The sequence below is a fragment of the Oenanthe melanoleuca genome, chromosome 3 (genome assembly GCF_029582105.1).
Source record: "Oenanthe melanoleuca isolate GR-GAL-2019-014 chromosome 3, OMel1.0, whole genome shotgun sequence".
In the NCBI taxonomy this organism is placed as follows: domain Eukaryota; kingdom Metazoa; phylum Chordata; class Aves; order Passeriformes; family Muscicapidae; genus Oenanthe; species Oenanthe melanoleuca.
In genome coordinates, this window is record NC_079336.1 from 108,738,561 (window position 1) to 108,754,211 (window position 15,651).

General features: G+C 40.5%; 1 protein-coding gene across 1 annotated transcript; it reads right to left on the minus strand.

Annotated features, from left to right (window-relative positions):
* Positions 1-3,044: 3,044 nt before the first annotated feature.
* On the minus strand, positions 3,045-13,878 carry CNRIP1 (cannabinoid receptor interacting protein 1). Its single transcript, XM_056487685.1, has 3 exons — positions 13,562-13,878; positions 12,741-12,885; positions 3,045-8,230 (listed from the first exon to the last, which is right to left on the minus strand). Exons 1-3 carry the CDS (start codon positions 13,738-13,740, stop codon positions 8,066-8,068), a joined length of 489 nt encoding a protein of 162 aa, XP_056343660.1. The 5' UTR covers positions 13,741-13,878; the 3' UTR covers positions 3,045-8,065.
* Between the last annotated feature and the right edge of the window lie 1,773 nt (positions 13,879-15,651).

Sequence of the window (15,651 nt, forward strand, 5' to 3'; positions counted from 1 at the left end):
CAGAGGGAAGTCCCTTTTGCATATAAGGCCCTTTTGCAAAAGTGCATATAAGTATAAAGTGCATGTAAGTTTAAGAACTTGGTGTCTGCAGGACTGGTGTGGTTGTGTGGGAGGAGAAATGTCTATGCAGTTCAAATGGGAATGGGGAGGTTTTACATGTGGTTTTCAGCTCATTAATGGCTCTTAGGATTAAAAGTTCCTTCCTGGTACGTATAAGTCACCATGCCTGGAGGGATTAAGATGTGTGGATGTGGCACATGGGGACATAGTTCAGCAGTGCACTTGGCAGAGTTAACAACTGGACTCAATGATCTTAGGTCTTTTACAACCTAACCAATTCTATGGTTCTGTATTTTCTGTTAGTAGCTCCATCTACTGATTGGCTGGAGTATTTCTGATTGCTGCTTTTTTTCCCCTACAACAATTTTTTTCTGGTTTCTTAAGACATTGAAGCTTGTGTCGAGCACTTTGTCTTGTTCTCCTCCTTCCTCTGCACCCCTCCACCCCCAATATTAAAAGTTTTTTATGGAAACCAAAAGATGGGCAGAGGACCCCTACTGAGTTGATTTGGTTTTATGAAATTGCGAATCTGAACACAGTACACTGTCCATAATGATAGAGGGGCTGAATCATGAGTTGTACTGTAATGTTATAACACCAGGGAATCCACAGGACAGGAAATTAGTCTCTGTAAGTCCCATGGTTCAGGATACACTAAGAGAACAAAAGTAAAATAAATGTTTTTCTGTTTTTAATATTCACATGGCAGTGATCTCTGCAAAGTGACTGTGACCTGGAAGAAATGGTTTTAAATACGTGAATCCTCAGCAGCTAATTTTCTCTTACTGGAGCTGTGGGTATTGAAATAATGATAAAAATACAGAGGAGAAAATTTACCAGAGCTGGACATTTACTCTTGACTGGAATGGTTAATACTTTGTACCTGCTCACTTTAAATGAATCTTGTTTGAAAATTTGTAGACTATGGTTGAAACAATTTCAGAGATACATTCTGGTGTTTTTGAAGTAGTTAAAAGCATTGGTTTGTATCACCTATTGCAGATTGTACTAAAGCCTTCCAGGAATTCTGCATTAAAGGGGCTCAACAGCAGGTAACTCAGAGCTGATCTGAGATTTGACAGTCAGCCTACTTTTTTTCACTGCATCCTAAAGATCATTATCTCATTTAATTTTTTATTTCTATGAGATTTTAATAAAAGCCCAGGAGGTAAGAAGGAGATGTGCTAAAACTGATTCCACTATTTTTTCTCCTCGATTGAAATTCTTTGTTATGTAGTATAAAACTAGCTTGAATGTTGTTTAGCAACATGAGCAACAGGCTTGGCTAGGCTGAGCTGTGCCAACTTCTAGTTGGAGTACTTCCTCTAATGTCTTGAGGAGTGCTGCTCCACAGGGTACTGATGTACTCAGTTACTATGGCCTCTCTGTGTTGGAGGTGTAAGGGCTTCCTTGCTCATTCCATACTATGGAATATAGTGCTGCTTCTCCCACCCTCTTGGATTATTCCATTAAAAGTTATTGAATGACTGGAGGCCTTATATTTTGTAAATAGCCAGTTACTCCCGAGCCTTCAAGGAAAATGAGTAATAGATTGAACAGCAAATGCTGAAAGAAGAGAGAGGTTTTCCTATCTCTCCATTACAGATGAAAGATGAGAGAGAGGGGATGTAGATAAGCAATGACAAGATGTGAAAAAGTTTGAGATTATTATGAAATCCATGGAAAGTTACTGACATGGAGCTTAGTGAGCCAGAAGCTTAAAGCTACTTACCAATAAAAGCCACAGGGAGTTCAGTAGGAGATTTTTGTGGTTAGGTACAGTCTGTCTAGGGGAACTGAGAAGTATTAAAAGTGACTGAGATGGAGACTACCAAGAGATTTTTTGGGAGTTCTCTGCTGTTGTTGTACTTTCATATGGAGATTCCTAGTGACTCTTTCCCCCAGTGCCTGTGGGTCAAAAGCACACTTTGAGATTCTCCTGTCTCCTTCTTGTACCAAGCCCATACCCCTCCAATGTTTTCCCTTAGATATCTGGACAGAGCCTGGCGTCTCAAGGCATGTTCCTCATGGATTTATAGAATGGAATATAAGAAAAAAATTGCGTACTTAACTGTCCTAGTCATAGTTCTCCAAGAATAGAGGCTACAGGCAGACTGCAAGGTGGCAAATAATCTCCCTTTTTTGTGCTGTTTGGATTATCTCTCAGTTGTAGAGTGAAGTTTATGGCAGCATTGCTTCTTTGCTTGCTTATTTGTGTTTGAGGGCTGCTGCTGGCATTGCAGGGCTGAAGCAGAAAGAAGTCAAAATAGATAGCTACTTTTATTACAAAAAACCCCAAAACAACCCTGCAAGAAAATGTTCAGCTCTGTAAGTTCATTGCACAACTGTTTCCAGGTGCAAAATGTTAGTTCTTGCTTCCTGGAGAAAAAGAAACGTTTTCTAAGATATGGTAAATGATCTGTAGAGGAAATCTTTTCACTGTATTTATAACAAACAACCTTCCTGGAAGTGTTTCCTCAACTTCTTTAAGTTATACTTAATCTGTATTAAAATGGTTAGGTCTAAATTCTTAGTTCTGTTTTAAGCAGGAGCAGTTCATTCACATTTTAACATATTTAACAAATATTATATATATATATATATATATTTATTTATTTATTTATTTATTTATTTATTTATTATATATATTTAACAAATTTAACAAATTTGTCTCTTATGTTTACTCTGTTTTGGTGGGACTTTGTACCAAGAGTGCATTTGGGACTTTTGTTTTCTAACCATGCATCTCCTACCCACCTTAACATTGTGAATTTAAAAATGAGGTGACCAGCACATTTATATCTGGCTATTACCTTGTCCAGATACACAAAATGTTGCCTGACTTTAACAGAGTAGAAGCATTATATTTTTTTTTTTTTTTTTTTTTTTGCTTGATTGTTTGTTTTAATGCTTTTTAAGTCTTTGGAGGGTAGTCATATAGTTTCCATACAGAACTGGGATGACTGCAGTTGTATTTTCATACCCTGGTGTTTAATACATTTGCTCAGCTTACATGTAACATCTTTAGTCAGAGATGTCTCAGAAACCAGAAGTGAAAATTAATTAAAGAAGTTAATTTAAAAAAACTCCAACAACCAACAAATAAAAAAAAAGCACCAACTCAGACTATGTATTCTATGCACGGAATTGGCCACAGCTTGTTTTCTCCAATAAGTCTGAGCTGTGGAATTGCTTTAGGTGAATCTGTTGGCATAGCAACTTAGTGAGCAGGAGAGTATCTTCATCACAGTCAGAAAAGAGTGTATGTTGTGATACTGCACTACTGCCACTTGTTTGCAGACCCTCTGGGGTCCATACTAAACTCATAAAGATTCAGTTCAAATTTCTGAGAACTTTTGGTCCCTGTGGCACATACATTGTAGTTTCATGTCGATATTACTAACAATGTTGTCACATTCACAGTCACTCTTGTAACAGCAGGCTCCTAACTTTGTCTTTACTGTGCTGGGAATGAGCAGAAGGTCCAGTTAACCACTACATGCAGTTCCTGCCTTCATCATCATCCACTGATTGTTTATAATTTCTTCTCCCAGGATTGTTCAAAGGCTGCAGATCCTAGATGGGACACCAGGCTGTTCCTCACTATTAGAATAAAGGAAGTAGGAGAGCCAGTTCTCTGGGGGAGGGAAAGAAAGGTGTTACAGGGAGCATGCAAAGCACTTGTACATGGATAGCAGCTTCAAGACTCAAGTTTGTCTAAGTAAGGACAAACAATATCAGAGCCTTATACTTGGTCAATGCAGACATGCTGCTATGAATTATTTTTTAAAATTTAATGGTTTTTAGCACAAAAATTGATGAAGAGGCTGTCTGTCATTGCTTTTAAGCCGTGTCCCCAATGGAGATCTGTTTGTGTCTATGGGCTCATAATGCAATTCACTGTGGGTCAAAAGATTACAAACTCCAATGACTGCAGTGGAAGAACTCAGAAAACCTTACGGTAGAGACAGAGAAATTATGCAGACAGAACTGTTTTGTCTCTTCCTAGCATGATGCCACCTTGTCTTCCTAATGCTAAAAGCCAAGGCTTACAGAGATTTGAAGCCTTAAATTCTGGTATCCAGGAGAGGGGGAAAAGGAAGCAGTTCAAGGAATGCTGGTGGAAGCTGCCAAGCATGCAGCAGGGAAGGCCTATGGGCAGGAGTGAGTCTCTCCTGGCCAAAGGTCCAGATTAGCTACACTAAAGGGAACTTTGCAAGTCATCGCTTGTGAGCTTTGCAGTTAAGGGAAAACATGAATGTTTTAAGACTCATTATACTGCTGCTTTGTGCTTTGACATAGCTATTAAGGCAATGCCCACTGCTTTGAAATTTCAAAGTCATAGCATTTGTTTCAGATCTCAAAAAGAGGTTAGCATTTACAACGTGCCACATCCTTGTTTAATCAAAGCTTTGCATGAGGCTTTAGAAGAACGGAACACAAGCACATACATCAATATTTTACACAGAAAGTGAGGGCAGTGCTTTTAACCAGGTGAAACAGAACCTCTGCTGGCATGCAAAAGCCTTGTATTACAAAACTTACACCTTTATTGTACAGAAGAATACAAAGAATTTTATAAATTAGGTCTTCTGATTCCTTGCTAGTCTGGAATCAGTAAGGGTCACTGCATTTGCAAACCAATGGACAGAGCCTCAGCTGAAGCCAGCAAAAACCTCTTTACCATATGAAAGTAGAGCATGGAAACTTGAGGTGTATTATTTCTGTTTCATATACAGTCAGATGGTAGAAAATACCAAAGCCTGTAGTAGCTACACTAAACACAAAGCACTGTGCAAAATCTAAAAATCTAATACAAGCCCTATGCAGGATCACAACTAATAATCAAGACTAATAACTTGTTTTTGAATCCTGTTACTAAGCAATATCAAAGAGCTATCTGCTACCTCTAAATATAGATGAAAAACTGACACAAAGATTTGGAATGTTCATTTCATTTTTCTTATGAAAATGACAGCTGGACACTTCATGACAAAAATCTTGAAGTCTTTAATTTATAAAACCTCCAGTTATTAGTGCTTTGCAGTTTCAGCTGGATTGACACATTCTCAGCGTTTTCTGACATATGTATTTAATCCTAGTGTATTGTATCCTGAATTTTGGAGTTCTGTATAAAAATGGAAATATTAATTAGAAAAACCTGCGTAAAGAAAAAAATTGCCTGGAGATTTAAATGCTGCTGATTGAATAATGCATCAAACTGTCACAGCAACAGTTTTGTAGTGACTCAAATTCTATGAATATTCAACAGAGCTGTCCTGGATGAAAGAAATTCAAAACATTACTTCCCAGGGAGCTGCAGAAGTCTTGGGTCTCCTTTATTGGGAGAAAATGTTTACTTTGTTAGCAAAGCACTTGATGAGCAAAAGGAAGTTGATTGGACCATTTTGTTTTACATGCATGGAGTATCAGAGCTGGTGGTGTAGATATTCAACCAATAGCACATGAATAATCCTCTATTTAAGAACAATGCAAATCACATTTCTGTATGCTTAAACCTCACCTCAGGGAGAAGGATATAAGAGCTGATAAATGCCATTTGCACCTTCCCCAGAGAAGTGATTAACCAATTCTCATCCTTTCAATCCCTGCTGCTATGAAAGGGGTGCAGTGTTCGTCTTAGGATATGGGACCTATACAACACAGTTGCTCTTGCTGTTCTCTCTTTCCTTTTAAAAGCAACTCACTTCCTCTGCAGCCTTTTTCTTGAGCATCCTCTGAACTGTATTGCTGCAGGACCTGCTAGGTTGTAAGTGAAGAGATGCCCTATTTGGGGCATTTGCCTATTTGCCATTAATGCGGGCATAAGAATTTGCCTTCGAAAGGGTATACTTCCAGCTGACTGAGAATAACAATCCTCCTGTGCCAGGATCAGCTGGATTTATTCATTAAAGCACTTCTTAAATGCTGCAGAGCTAGGACACTGTGGGTCTTATATGTTTTTTACTAGGACAGAAGTTTGTGAATTTATGTGTCACATGTATTTCTTGCCAGTGTGCCAGTGTTCATACGTGTTCATATGTACCAACAAAATAAAGCAAAGTATGCAAATTATTTCAGAATAAAATCACTTTTCTAGCAATGTAGAGACAGAATTGATTCACAGCTGGAAGTCTAGAATCATTAAAGTGTCTTATCTGGAAACTTCTGCTAAAATGCTGGCAATAGCACTTCTGTCTGAAGTGCAGATTTCAATTTGGTCAGTTTTTTCCATTTTGAAGAATTCTTTCTAGGAAAAGTCTAGGAAAGAAGTTAATGGAGAAGATTATTTCTAGATTTTAATTGGAGTAAAATTTGCCCATATAATGTTGCCTTAGAGTGGAGATTGATCTGGCTAGCTCACCATTCCTGGGATGTATTACATCAATGCCACTGTCAGTTCTTTTGGCTGTAGCAATCTGCAACTAGTAAAGCATTTTGATTAATAATTCAGTGGAAGAAAATATTTCTTTGCTAATTCAATTCTGTCCTAAACCTTTACTTTTCACACTATATTACTGGAACTGACTGCATATTAATACGTTCTACAGAGTGTTATCATCTGCATTTTAGCACTGGATCTGTTTCCTAGAAACAGTAGCTTTGGGTGAAGAATGTATGGTACTTTGGACTGTATTCTCAGAAAGCACTGGCTACATACCCCCTGCTGTCTGATTCTCTAAAACCACTGCCTTTTTTTACACAGTGTTTTCAGCTCATTTGGATGGCCATAGTAAAGAAGAAATTGTTTAGGTCCTTTATTATAAAGATCAAAATTCATGTTTATCATTTACATACACAATTTACAAATTATTCACAAAGGGAATAACAGATATGCAGGAACTGACAGCTTACTTCAACCCAAGCTGGGGATGGGACAAGTGTAGTTGTTTCCTTGCTTCCCTGTCTTTACTGAAATAAAAGATATGTCTGTTTTGTGTTGTCTGTGTTAAACACTGATCTAGTGTTTATGAAGCATCTTTAGTTATAAACTATGCAAATGCTTACAAGCTTATCTTTATTTGAAAGAGTGCAATGCATGTATAAACATGCACTGGGATCTGTGCCCTTCTGAGTGTTGGTCAGAAATCTTGCCAATTAATACAGAGGTCAGGCTTGAAAATGTTGATTTGTAAGACTTAACTGATTTCAGTAAAGTGCCATTAAAATAAAAATGGAGTTTAATATCAGAACTCTTACTCTAAAAACTAAATTAAGTATGGCTGCTGTATCTCTCAAGGATACTATATGATCTTAAGATAGGTCTTAGCCATGTTGTTAGATTTCTTGGATAGCACAACTGATTTATTCCTCTTCCTTTGTCATGTTTTATACCATTTCCTAATGCTATTTCAAACACTGGGAAACTTAACAAAAAATCCTCTTTGAGAGATTTGCTAAATTAGCAAACTTCACAGAATATCTTACAGCACTTAACAAAAGGGAAAATGAGTTCCCAAATCCCTTGGTATGAAAGCACAATACCAACAGTGCATTAGCTGCCATTTAGCTAAATCTACAAATAACGATATTTTTAATTTTTGGTGTCCACTGGGAGGACAGTACAGCAAAATGCATGAAGGAACACACCAATTTTGGAGCAAACACAAATGTAAATACAGAAATCACCAATGTGATGTTAATCCAAATTCTAAGCAATGAAGAAAACCCTTCACAAAAGTTGTTACATCTAATCAGAATAAACCAAATACTTACAACAGTATTATGATATGACTTCCTACCCAGCTATCAGATATTCTTTACCATGAACCTTTCAGTATTCTTCAGGTGACAGATAAAGAATGTTGCAGATGCCATGGTAAACTTAAAATACAGTAATAGGCAAATATTTTAGTGGCACCACCTGTATATACAATGTAGTTGTTGGAACCTTATGGACAAAGCAGTGTTACAGTATGCCTTTGTTAAGGCTTCTTGCTGGTTTAAAAAGGTAGATTTTTTTTTTTTTAGGGAGATTGTCCAGCAGTATTGGCTTTCCATCTCTTCAGTGGAAGGTCTCTTTATTGATCCACATGAGACTGCGTGTTTCATTTGGTTTGCATTCGTACTCAATACTGCCAAAGCTGTTTCCCCATTGGCAATGATCCCGTTTGTGGTAGTTGTAGAATTTGACTTGCCAGACTGTCTCAAAAATGCCAATGTCATTAAACTGTGAGGAAGAGGGAATACCAGTGTTAGTGAGGTGATAATTTTGTTGTTTTCTCTCTCATCCTGAGAAATAACACTTGTGAAACTACAGAACATAAAACGCCTGGTATAAGGATTATTGTTCCTCAGATCAATAAATCAATGACCTGTAAAACCTGCTCTAGCAATCAGCAAATCTTTTACATGTAGTCATACATAAAACATGAAGGATCAGATTCTGCATGTACTGTCCTCTTGCACTCATTTCTGGGATAGGCAAGGGAGTAAAAACATTCAAGTTGCCATATGGATGAATGTTACCAACAACAAGAATCAAATAATCTCTCTTAAGATGACACAGCTTGTACGTACTGTAGATCATGTACCAGTAATCTGCAATGATACAGATCATCACTTTATACCATACCTAGAGGCTGCAGTTGGGATTGGGAAGATTCTTTTGCTCAGTCTGAAACCTTTAATGTATCTGCATTTTGGAGTCTTGTGTTTGCAGTGTCTTGACTGAGATGTGCTGCTCTTGCACAACTTACTACTTTCCACAGATTCTATTCCACATTTTAAATTATACTTAAGCAAGAGAAGTTCTGTGTGCATATCTGTAACTGCTAGTTGGACTGGGATAGCGCAGCTGAGTAATAGGAGCTAGTAAAGAGATAATCAGTGTGTTTAGCAGATAAGTGTCTAATACAGTGAAGTAGTGAGACATTGACTTTAAATTTCCTGTGCATGCATCTTTGAAGTGAATGAGACTATGACTATAGTAAGTTCTGTAAAATAAAGTTTGTTTTTTTGTTCTTTAAGTCACTGCTAGACACCTGTACAACATCAGAAACACCTCAGTGAGGCTTTCAAGCATAAATTATTATTTCAGTTTGAATGGTAATGGAAAATTTGAGTTCCTATACCTTGAAACATTGCAGAAAATCCTAAGTGTGGGTGTGAAGCCTGTATGTATTGCCATTGGTCCCAAGCCAGTATGGCTTGTTGATTGTGTTACATTGTTAGAAGATACTAAATAGTGAAATTAGTGCTACGAATGGCACCATTCTTCAGTATTTTTTCCCTTTAAGTATTTCCATCACTCACTTTAATGACAGCTTCTTCACTTGACTGTTTTCCATCCTTGTCATGTGCCTGGTGGCTGATCTTTGATCATCTGCCTGCTATAATCACACTTGCAAAATTGGTATGAAAGCCCTTTTTCAGAGAAATTGTTCCTGATTTACAAGCAGAGTCTTCTGTATCCTATTTTTCAGAAGGGTACATTTGTTGATGTTTTTTTTTAAATTAGAGATGTGATTTGTAAGGTGCTGCTGTGCAACAGGCATTACTTTAAATCTTCCCTCCACCCACTGAAGTAAGTTAAATTTAGCCTTGACAATAGCAGAAGTTGCTTTGTGCTGTAAGTGGATGGGTTTTATTCAGCTCCAGTTACAAGTGTTACCGTGAAGGAGTAACCAAAATATTTCTGCCACTTCCTTTGACTAAGAAAGAATCAGATGTACAGGCTATTTTATCTATTCCAGCAACTAAAGTCTTAATTAAGGACTTTTTTTAATCAATCATCTTTGATAGTAGTTCTGATGCACTTATAATGCAAGATAGTAAAGTTTAAGCACATTGGATATTGCTGTGCACAGCCCACAAAACTTGTCAGAGAGGAGCATCAGCCACCCTCAGTGCAGAAACTAAAGAAGAAAAGGCATTTCTAATAACATTTATAGAAGGTGATATGACACAAGAGCAATCATTTCATTTCATTAATGTATGAAGGATCTGAATTTCAAAAAGATAGATGAAGAAAGCAAATTTAATTTTCTTTCAATGACCCAGTTTGCCGAGCTACCCTGAGTAGTTTGACTTCTGTGGGTTTCCAGAAGGAAAAAATTAATTGCAGAGCTTTTCCACCACCATGTGCCTCCTCCAGCCCAGTACTTAGCACATGCAGAGGCTCCGTGGCATAATGAACATTATGCATCCTCAGAGCTCCCCTGAATTCCCATGGCTCTTGCACCTGAATCCTGACAACAATCCACTAAGCTTGTATTTGGGCATTCCCAGGGAGGAAGAACAGTCCTACTCTTTGCAGTTCAGGCTTCAGGTTAAGTGTATTTCCCTGTCTGCTCTTCTCTATCATCTGGTGCTGTAGGAGTAAATAGTTATTTAATCACTCCCTCTACACTTGCATGCTAAGATGATTTGACAGCTATTACTGCGAATCGAGTTCTAGCTTCTTTATTCAAATCTTAGACTAGTCTAATCAAGAATAAAATGAGGCCCAAAGAAAGGCTTCTAACTTAGTTTACACCATTTGCCAGACAGTTTAGCAGTTTCTGGATAGTGTGCATGATTGGCCAATCAGGTAACAGAAACAAATAATCAGATTCTGGACTTCAGAAACAGGATTACTGTTTAACATGTATAAACTCTGGCTGTCATGGGTCAGATGTCTACTAGCCAGTTAAAGCAGCAACACAAAGAATTGTTTGTTTAAAGTTTCAAAGCAGATAGGAAGGAAGTTCTTATGGATCTTTATGGATCTTAAGTCATTCAGACACTAGATTGGCAGTATCAGACTAGTTTTTGACTACAGGACTGATCTCACAATCTATTTCTAATGTGAATTCAGTTTTTATGCCTTAAATAGTGTCCTTACTACTGTAGGATGCATTGGGCTTCTGTCTGTTCTAGATAAGGAAGTGGAGGCAGAAGTTCCTCATAGTTGAAGGAAACAGGAAAATTTAAAGCTTTTTGCAATAAGCTCAGTTTTAAAGATTCAGGAAGTAGGTATTCGAAGCAGTTTTCATACTTGGGTACTTGAGGCTTGTTCCCTAAATCTGTTACAGCTTTGCTTAGCTAAGCAGCTAAATGATGAGTTAAACATGTAAATCCCTGCTGCCTATGTTTAATACTTAAAAGCATGTGATGAATGTATCTATCAAGATCAGTTCCTAAAAGGAATTGAGGACCTGCTTAATGTTTGAAAACCCTATTAGCTTCATGGTTAATATCCCAGGATCTGATCTGGAAAAGCAACTCTTTGGGCAAATATTGTGGCTACTCATTCTCATGCTGCAACAAACCATGTCAACTTGTAGCTGAAAATCAGACCCTCCTTACATTTCATTTGTGATTTGACTTAGTTTTCTCCAAAAGAAAAGTTAAACTTCTAGATTTTCAGAGTTCATATCAGTGCTGCACTTAAGGGTAAAGGTGACCAGCAAAATAGGGATGCTTTGGTCAAAGCAGGTGATTTTTTGGGAACACTGTCTTTCTCCTTCTGGTACAAGGTGAAATATAACTACAATGATCAACAGTGGCATCCAGAAGCTGTGTTCAGCTTGTTGTGAAATAATACTGTCATTGGTTTTCCTGGGTATTAAAAGGAGGTGGCTGTATAAAAAAGTGATTAATGTAATACTCCATATTAGTCTTAATAACCCAAGATTATAGTAATGTGATGTGCGTTTCCAAAATTAAGTTAGGCACACTGTAATTATTAGAAACACCAAATGGAGATGTTAGAGTTCTTATTCAGAAGGGGATTACTATGCTAAACTATGATTCCAGAAAAAAAATACTGAAGAGCAATATGAAAGCAAAGTCATAAAATGCTGAAATCTGGTGGGCTTGTAGAAGCTGGAACAGACTCTTAAGAAAGCTTCAGATGAAGATGGCTTACCGCCCTGATTTCTTTTTTTGGTACAGAAGACATGGAATAAACAGCAGGAATCCCTCAAAACTATAATCAGGAAAGAAAAAACAAACTGCCAAAACTGAGCATACCACCCAATGAGTGCTGTGGAAATCTGCCTGCTGGTCTTCATGTCTTCTGTCAGCTCTGCTGTCTTGTGGGCTGGAGCTTTTGTCATCTCACTTGGAGACCATGGAGCCTCTCTTTAAGACTGGGCTGAGGAGCCACTTAAATAGGAACTTAGGTTTGTGGATGCAGAAAATGGAAATACATGGGAAAAGAGAGAAGACAGCCTTGGGTGTTGTTCTCATGCATGCTTTTAGTCTCTGGCAGGTCCCCAGGCATGCGGAAGTTGACAGATGGAAGGGGAAAGCAGTCACCCCTTGTGCTTGAGGCAAAGTCTGCACCAAAAAAAATGGTGCTGCCAGGCAAAAGAGGGGTCCCTGTATGCCAAGGTGTTGGATTTCTAGCCAAGAACCTTGGTGGGAGCTGCCTGATATTTACAGTATGTCCTATAGAAGGGGGGGCAGGTTCAGCTCACAATTCTTTCTGCTGCAGCACCCCAAAAGGTTTTGCAGGTCTCTAGAAAACCTCTACTTCTTCCTGGATCTTGCTATTTTCTTGGGAGAGAAGACAGCAGCAGGACTTGTATTTTTCAGCTATGTTCTGGCCAGCGACCTTACTGACACAAGGCAAAGAGGAAGACAGCAGCTGTGATCAGACTTTGCCCTGGAATATTTCACCACATTCACTCCTGGGAGTCAATCCCCTGCTGCCCTCCCTTGTCCTCTCATGCCATGCTTGGAGAACCACATACCTGCATGTTGACTTGGATGGGCTGTCTCTCCCCACTTTTGGTATGGGGCACCCCTTCTGTGTCATAGATCCCTATGTAAGAGGCCACTTGTGCATCCCGTGATTTTTCTTCCAGTGGGACATTGACGCCGCCGATGCCCATAGTTCTACAAAAAGACAGGATCCAGCCTTTCAGCCCTGAATTCCCCCTTCCTTGGCAGCTTGGAGCCCACACATGGGTCTGCAACCTGGTAGCCTCTGTGCTCAGGAAAACCTTCAGGGACTTTAGCAGACCTGCATGTGCTGCTGACTCATTGGGGCTCCTGAAATATGCCAGGGCTCTGCAGTCACCCAGGGAAGGAGTAGCAAGGAGAGGCAGGCTGGATCTGATTTCGAATGGATAGGGAGAGGTTAGTCGAATCTCTTCCGCGGGGCTGCCCCTCACCCAGAGCTGGTTCCCCATCTGGTCCCTGTCTCTGCTTTGCCGCGCCGCAGCGAGGCTTTGGCATTGTGTAGGAGGGGCTTCTTCCTCCAGCGAAAACCGCGGGGAAGGAGGGAGAAAAGGTGCTGGGCTTGAAAAAGCTCCGGCAGAAGGTGGGGAGGGAGAGGGAAGGCAGAGATTCCCAAGCGTGTCCTCCCCTCAAAGCCAGCCAGGCGGAGCACTAAGAACAGCTGGCCAGAGACCCAGAAACGAGGCCACCAAAGTAAAAGGGCGGGGAGGGAGAAATCACGGAAAGCCCGCGCTGTCAGCCTGCCAGGAAAAAACATTAAACGTCTAAAAAAAAGGTACCGGGGAGGGAGGGCAGGACCGGGAATCGCCCTGAGGAAAACGGCCGCACTTACGTGGCCTGGACGGTGCCGGGTCGGAGTGACACCTCGATTTTATACTTGGCCCCGGTCAGCAGCTTGATGGTGCGGTTCTGGCCGAAGCGCTGACCGTCCACCTTGAAATAGACGGCTCCGTCGTTGGGCTGGATTTTGAGGGAGACGCTGATTTTCACGAGGCCAGGAATGTCGCCCATCGCTTGCGGCCAGGGGGCCTGCGGGCTCTGCGCCTGTCTCGCCCCCTCCCAGGAAAGGCGGCTGGCCGGGAGCGAGGGAGAGGAAGAGGAGGAGGGAGAAGGAAGAGGAGGGGCTGCCGGTTCCCAGCCAGCCCAGCCCTTCCCAAAAGCAGCGGATGAGATACTTGATTATTTATTTTCCCTCCCACTAATCGCGGCGTAACAACTGGGCGGTTGATGTCTTTCCTCCCTCTTCCCCCTCGCTCCCCCCGCCTCCATCACCCCGCCCCAGATCCCGGTTTGAGGGACATTTGCAGATGCTCAGATTGCAGCCAGTATCCAGGGAGTTAATCCGGCCCCGATTACTGCAACCTTAATCCCGCAACTCATCCCGGAGGAAACGAGAGGGGCCAGGGCCGGGCGCCGCCGTTCAGCACCACGGGCGCGGACAGCGGCGCGGGCAGGGCGCGCCCCGCGGGCTCCTCCGCAGGGTCCTGGCCGGGGGCAGCCCCCACATCACCCTCCGATCCCCTCACCTGGGGGGAGCCTCCCCAAATCAGCCCCCCCGATCCCCCACCCGGGAAACGCCTCCCGAGAGTTGGCCGAGCCCTCTGGGGTGGGCTGAAACACCTATGTGGAGGCACAGAGGAGCCAGATCTGCCCGAGAGAGAGGGGAGGGCGGCCACCGAAGACGTGGTTTTCTGGCTCTTCTCTCTCCCAGTGCAGCAAAAGGTTTTGTTCAGTCACCATGCCTGGATTGAGAGTCGCTTTCTTGATTGTCAGAGTCACCATGCCTGGACTGAGCGTCACTGTTTTGCTCCCAGAGGTCATCAGTCAACATCGGCAGCCCAAGGTTTCTCTTGGGATTTTTTTAATCACGTCATTGCGATCCTCTTATTTAAACAGGAAAAAAAAAAAATACACTGTAATTGCACTATGAAATCAGAATCTCACATTTTTAAGTCTAATACTACTCTTTATATATGATTGGTGCTGTTTGTTCGAGAACAAAGATCACTGAAACTGAACAATGTAGCAAAATTCAACTCTCAGCCTGTCTCATTCCCATCTAACAGAGATTACTTTTAACCCAGGAAGGTTTGTGCCTCTTTTCCATTCTTTTTCAGTTGTTCTTGTTTTCTGTTAAAACTGTAGCATCCTTATGTCTGACACAAGCTTTGGGCCATGAATATATTTTTTGCTTGGACATTATTGCAGAGTTAATGTTTTTGTTAAGAGAATTTCATAGGTCCACGTTGCACTGGACCTAACCTGTTCTTTGTTTTTCTAAGGCTGGGATGTACATGTGGTGGTGTAATGCAAACTAAGTGAAATGGTCAACACAGTATTGCCCAGATGCATTTCCATTTGCATGCAAGTTATTCAGTGAATTAATTTTATTATAAACTTTAAGCAAAATAAAGCATTCTGCTGAAAACCTAAAAAAAAAAAAAAAAAAAAAAAAAAAAAAAAAAAAAAAAAAACCAGAAAAAAAACCAAAAAAAAAAACCAAACCAAAATCCCCAAAAATCCTACTGGATATCCCTTGCTTAGGGTTCCAGCTAAACACAAGCTTCATAAAATGTTCAGCCATTCAGTTTTCCACAGATATAGGGTCAGGATATGATCCCTGCCCCTCAGAACTGTGTATCACTGCAAAAATACTAAACAAACAAAACAAAACTAAACAAACAACACCCACCCCCAGTGCATTTCTCCTTATCTCTTTTCCCCATGGCAAGAGAAATCTCATTTTGCATTGCATTCTGCAGAAACTGCTGAACTTTGTGGCTTTTTGGAAGTTTTGCCCACAGTAAATCCCCCTTCTTTAAGTTCAAATGTAATTCAGTATGAAATCACAGAGGCCTAACCTTTGGGGAATCTGATACTATCACTAGAAGTTGTGTGTGAAGAGTAATGGCCACTACCAGG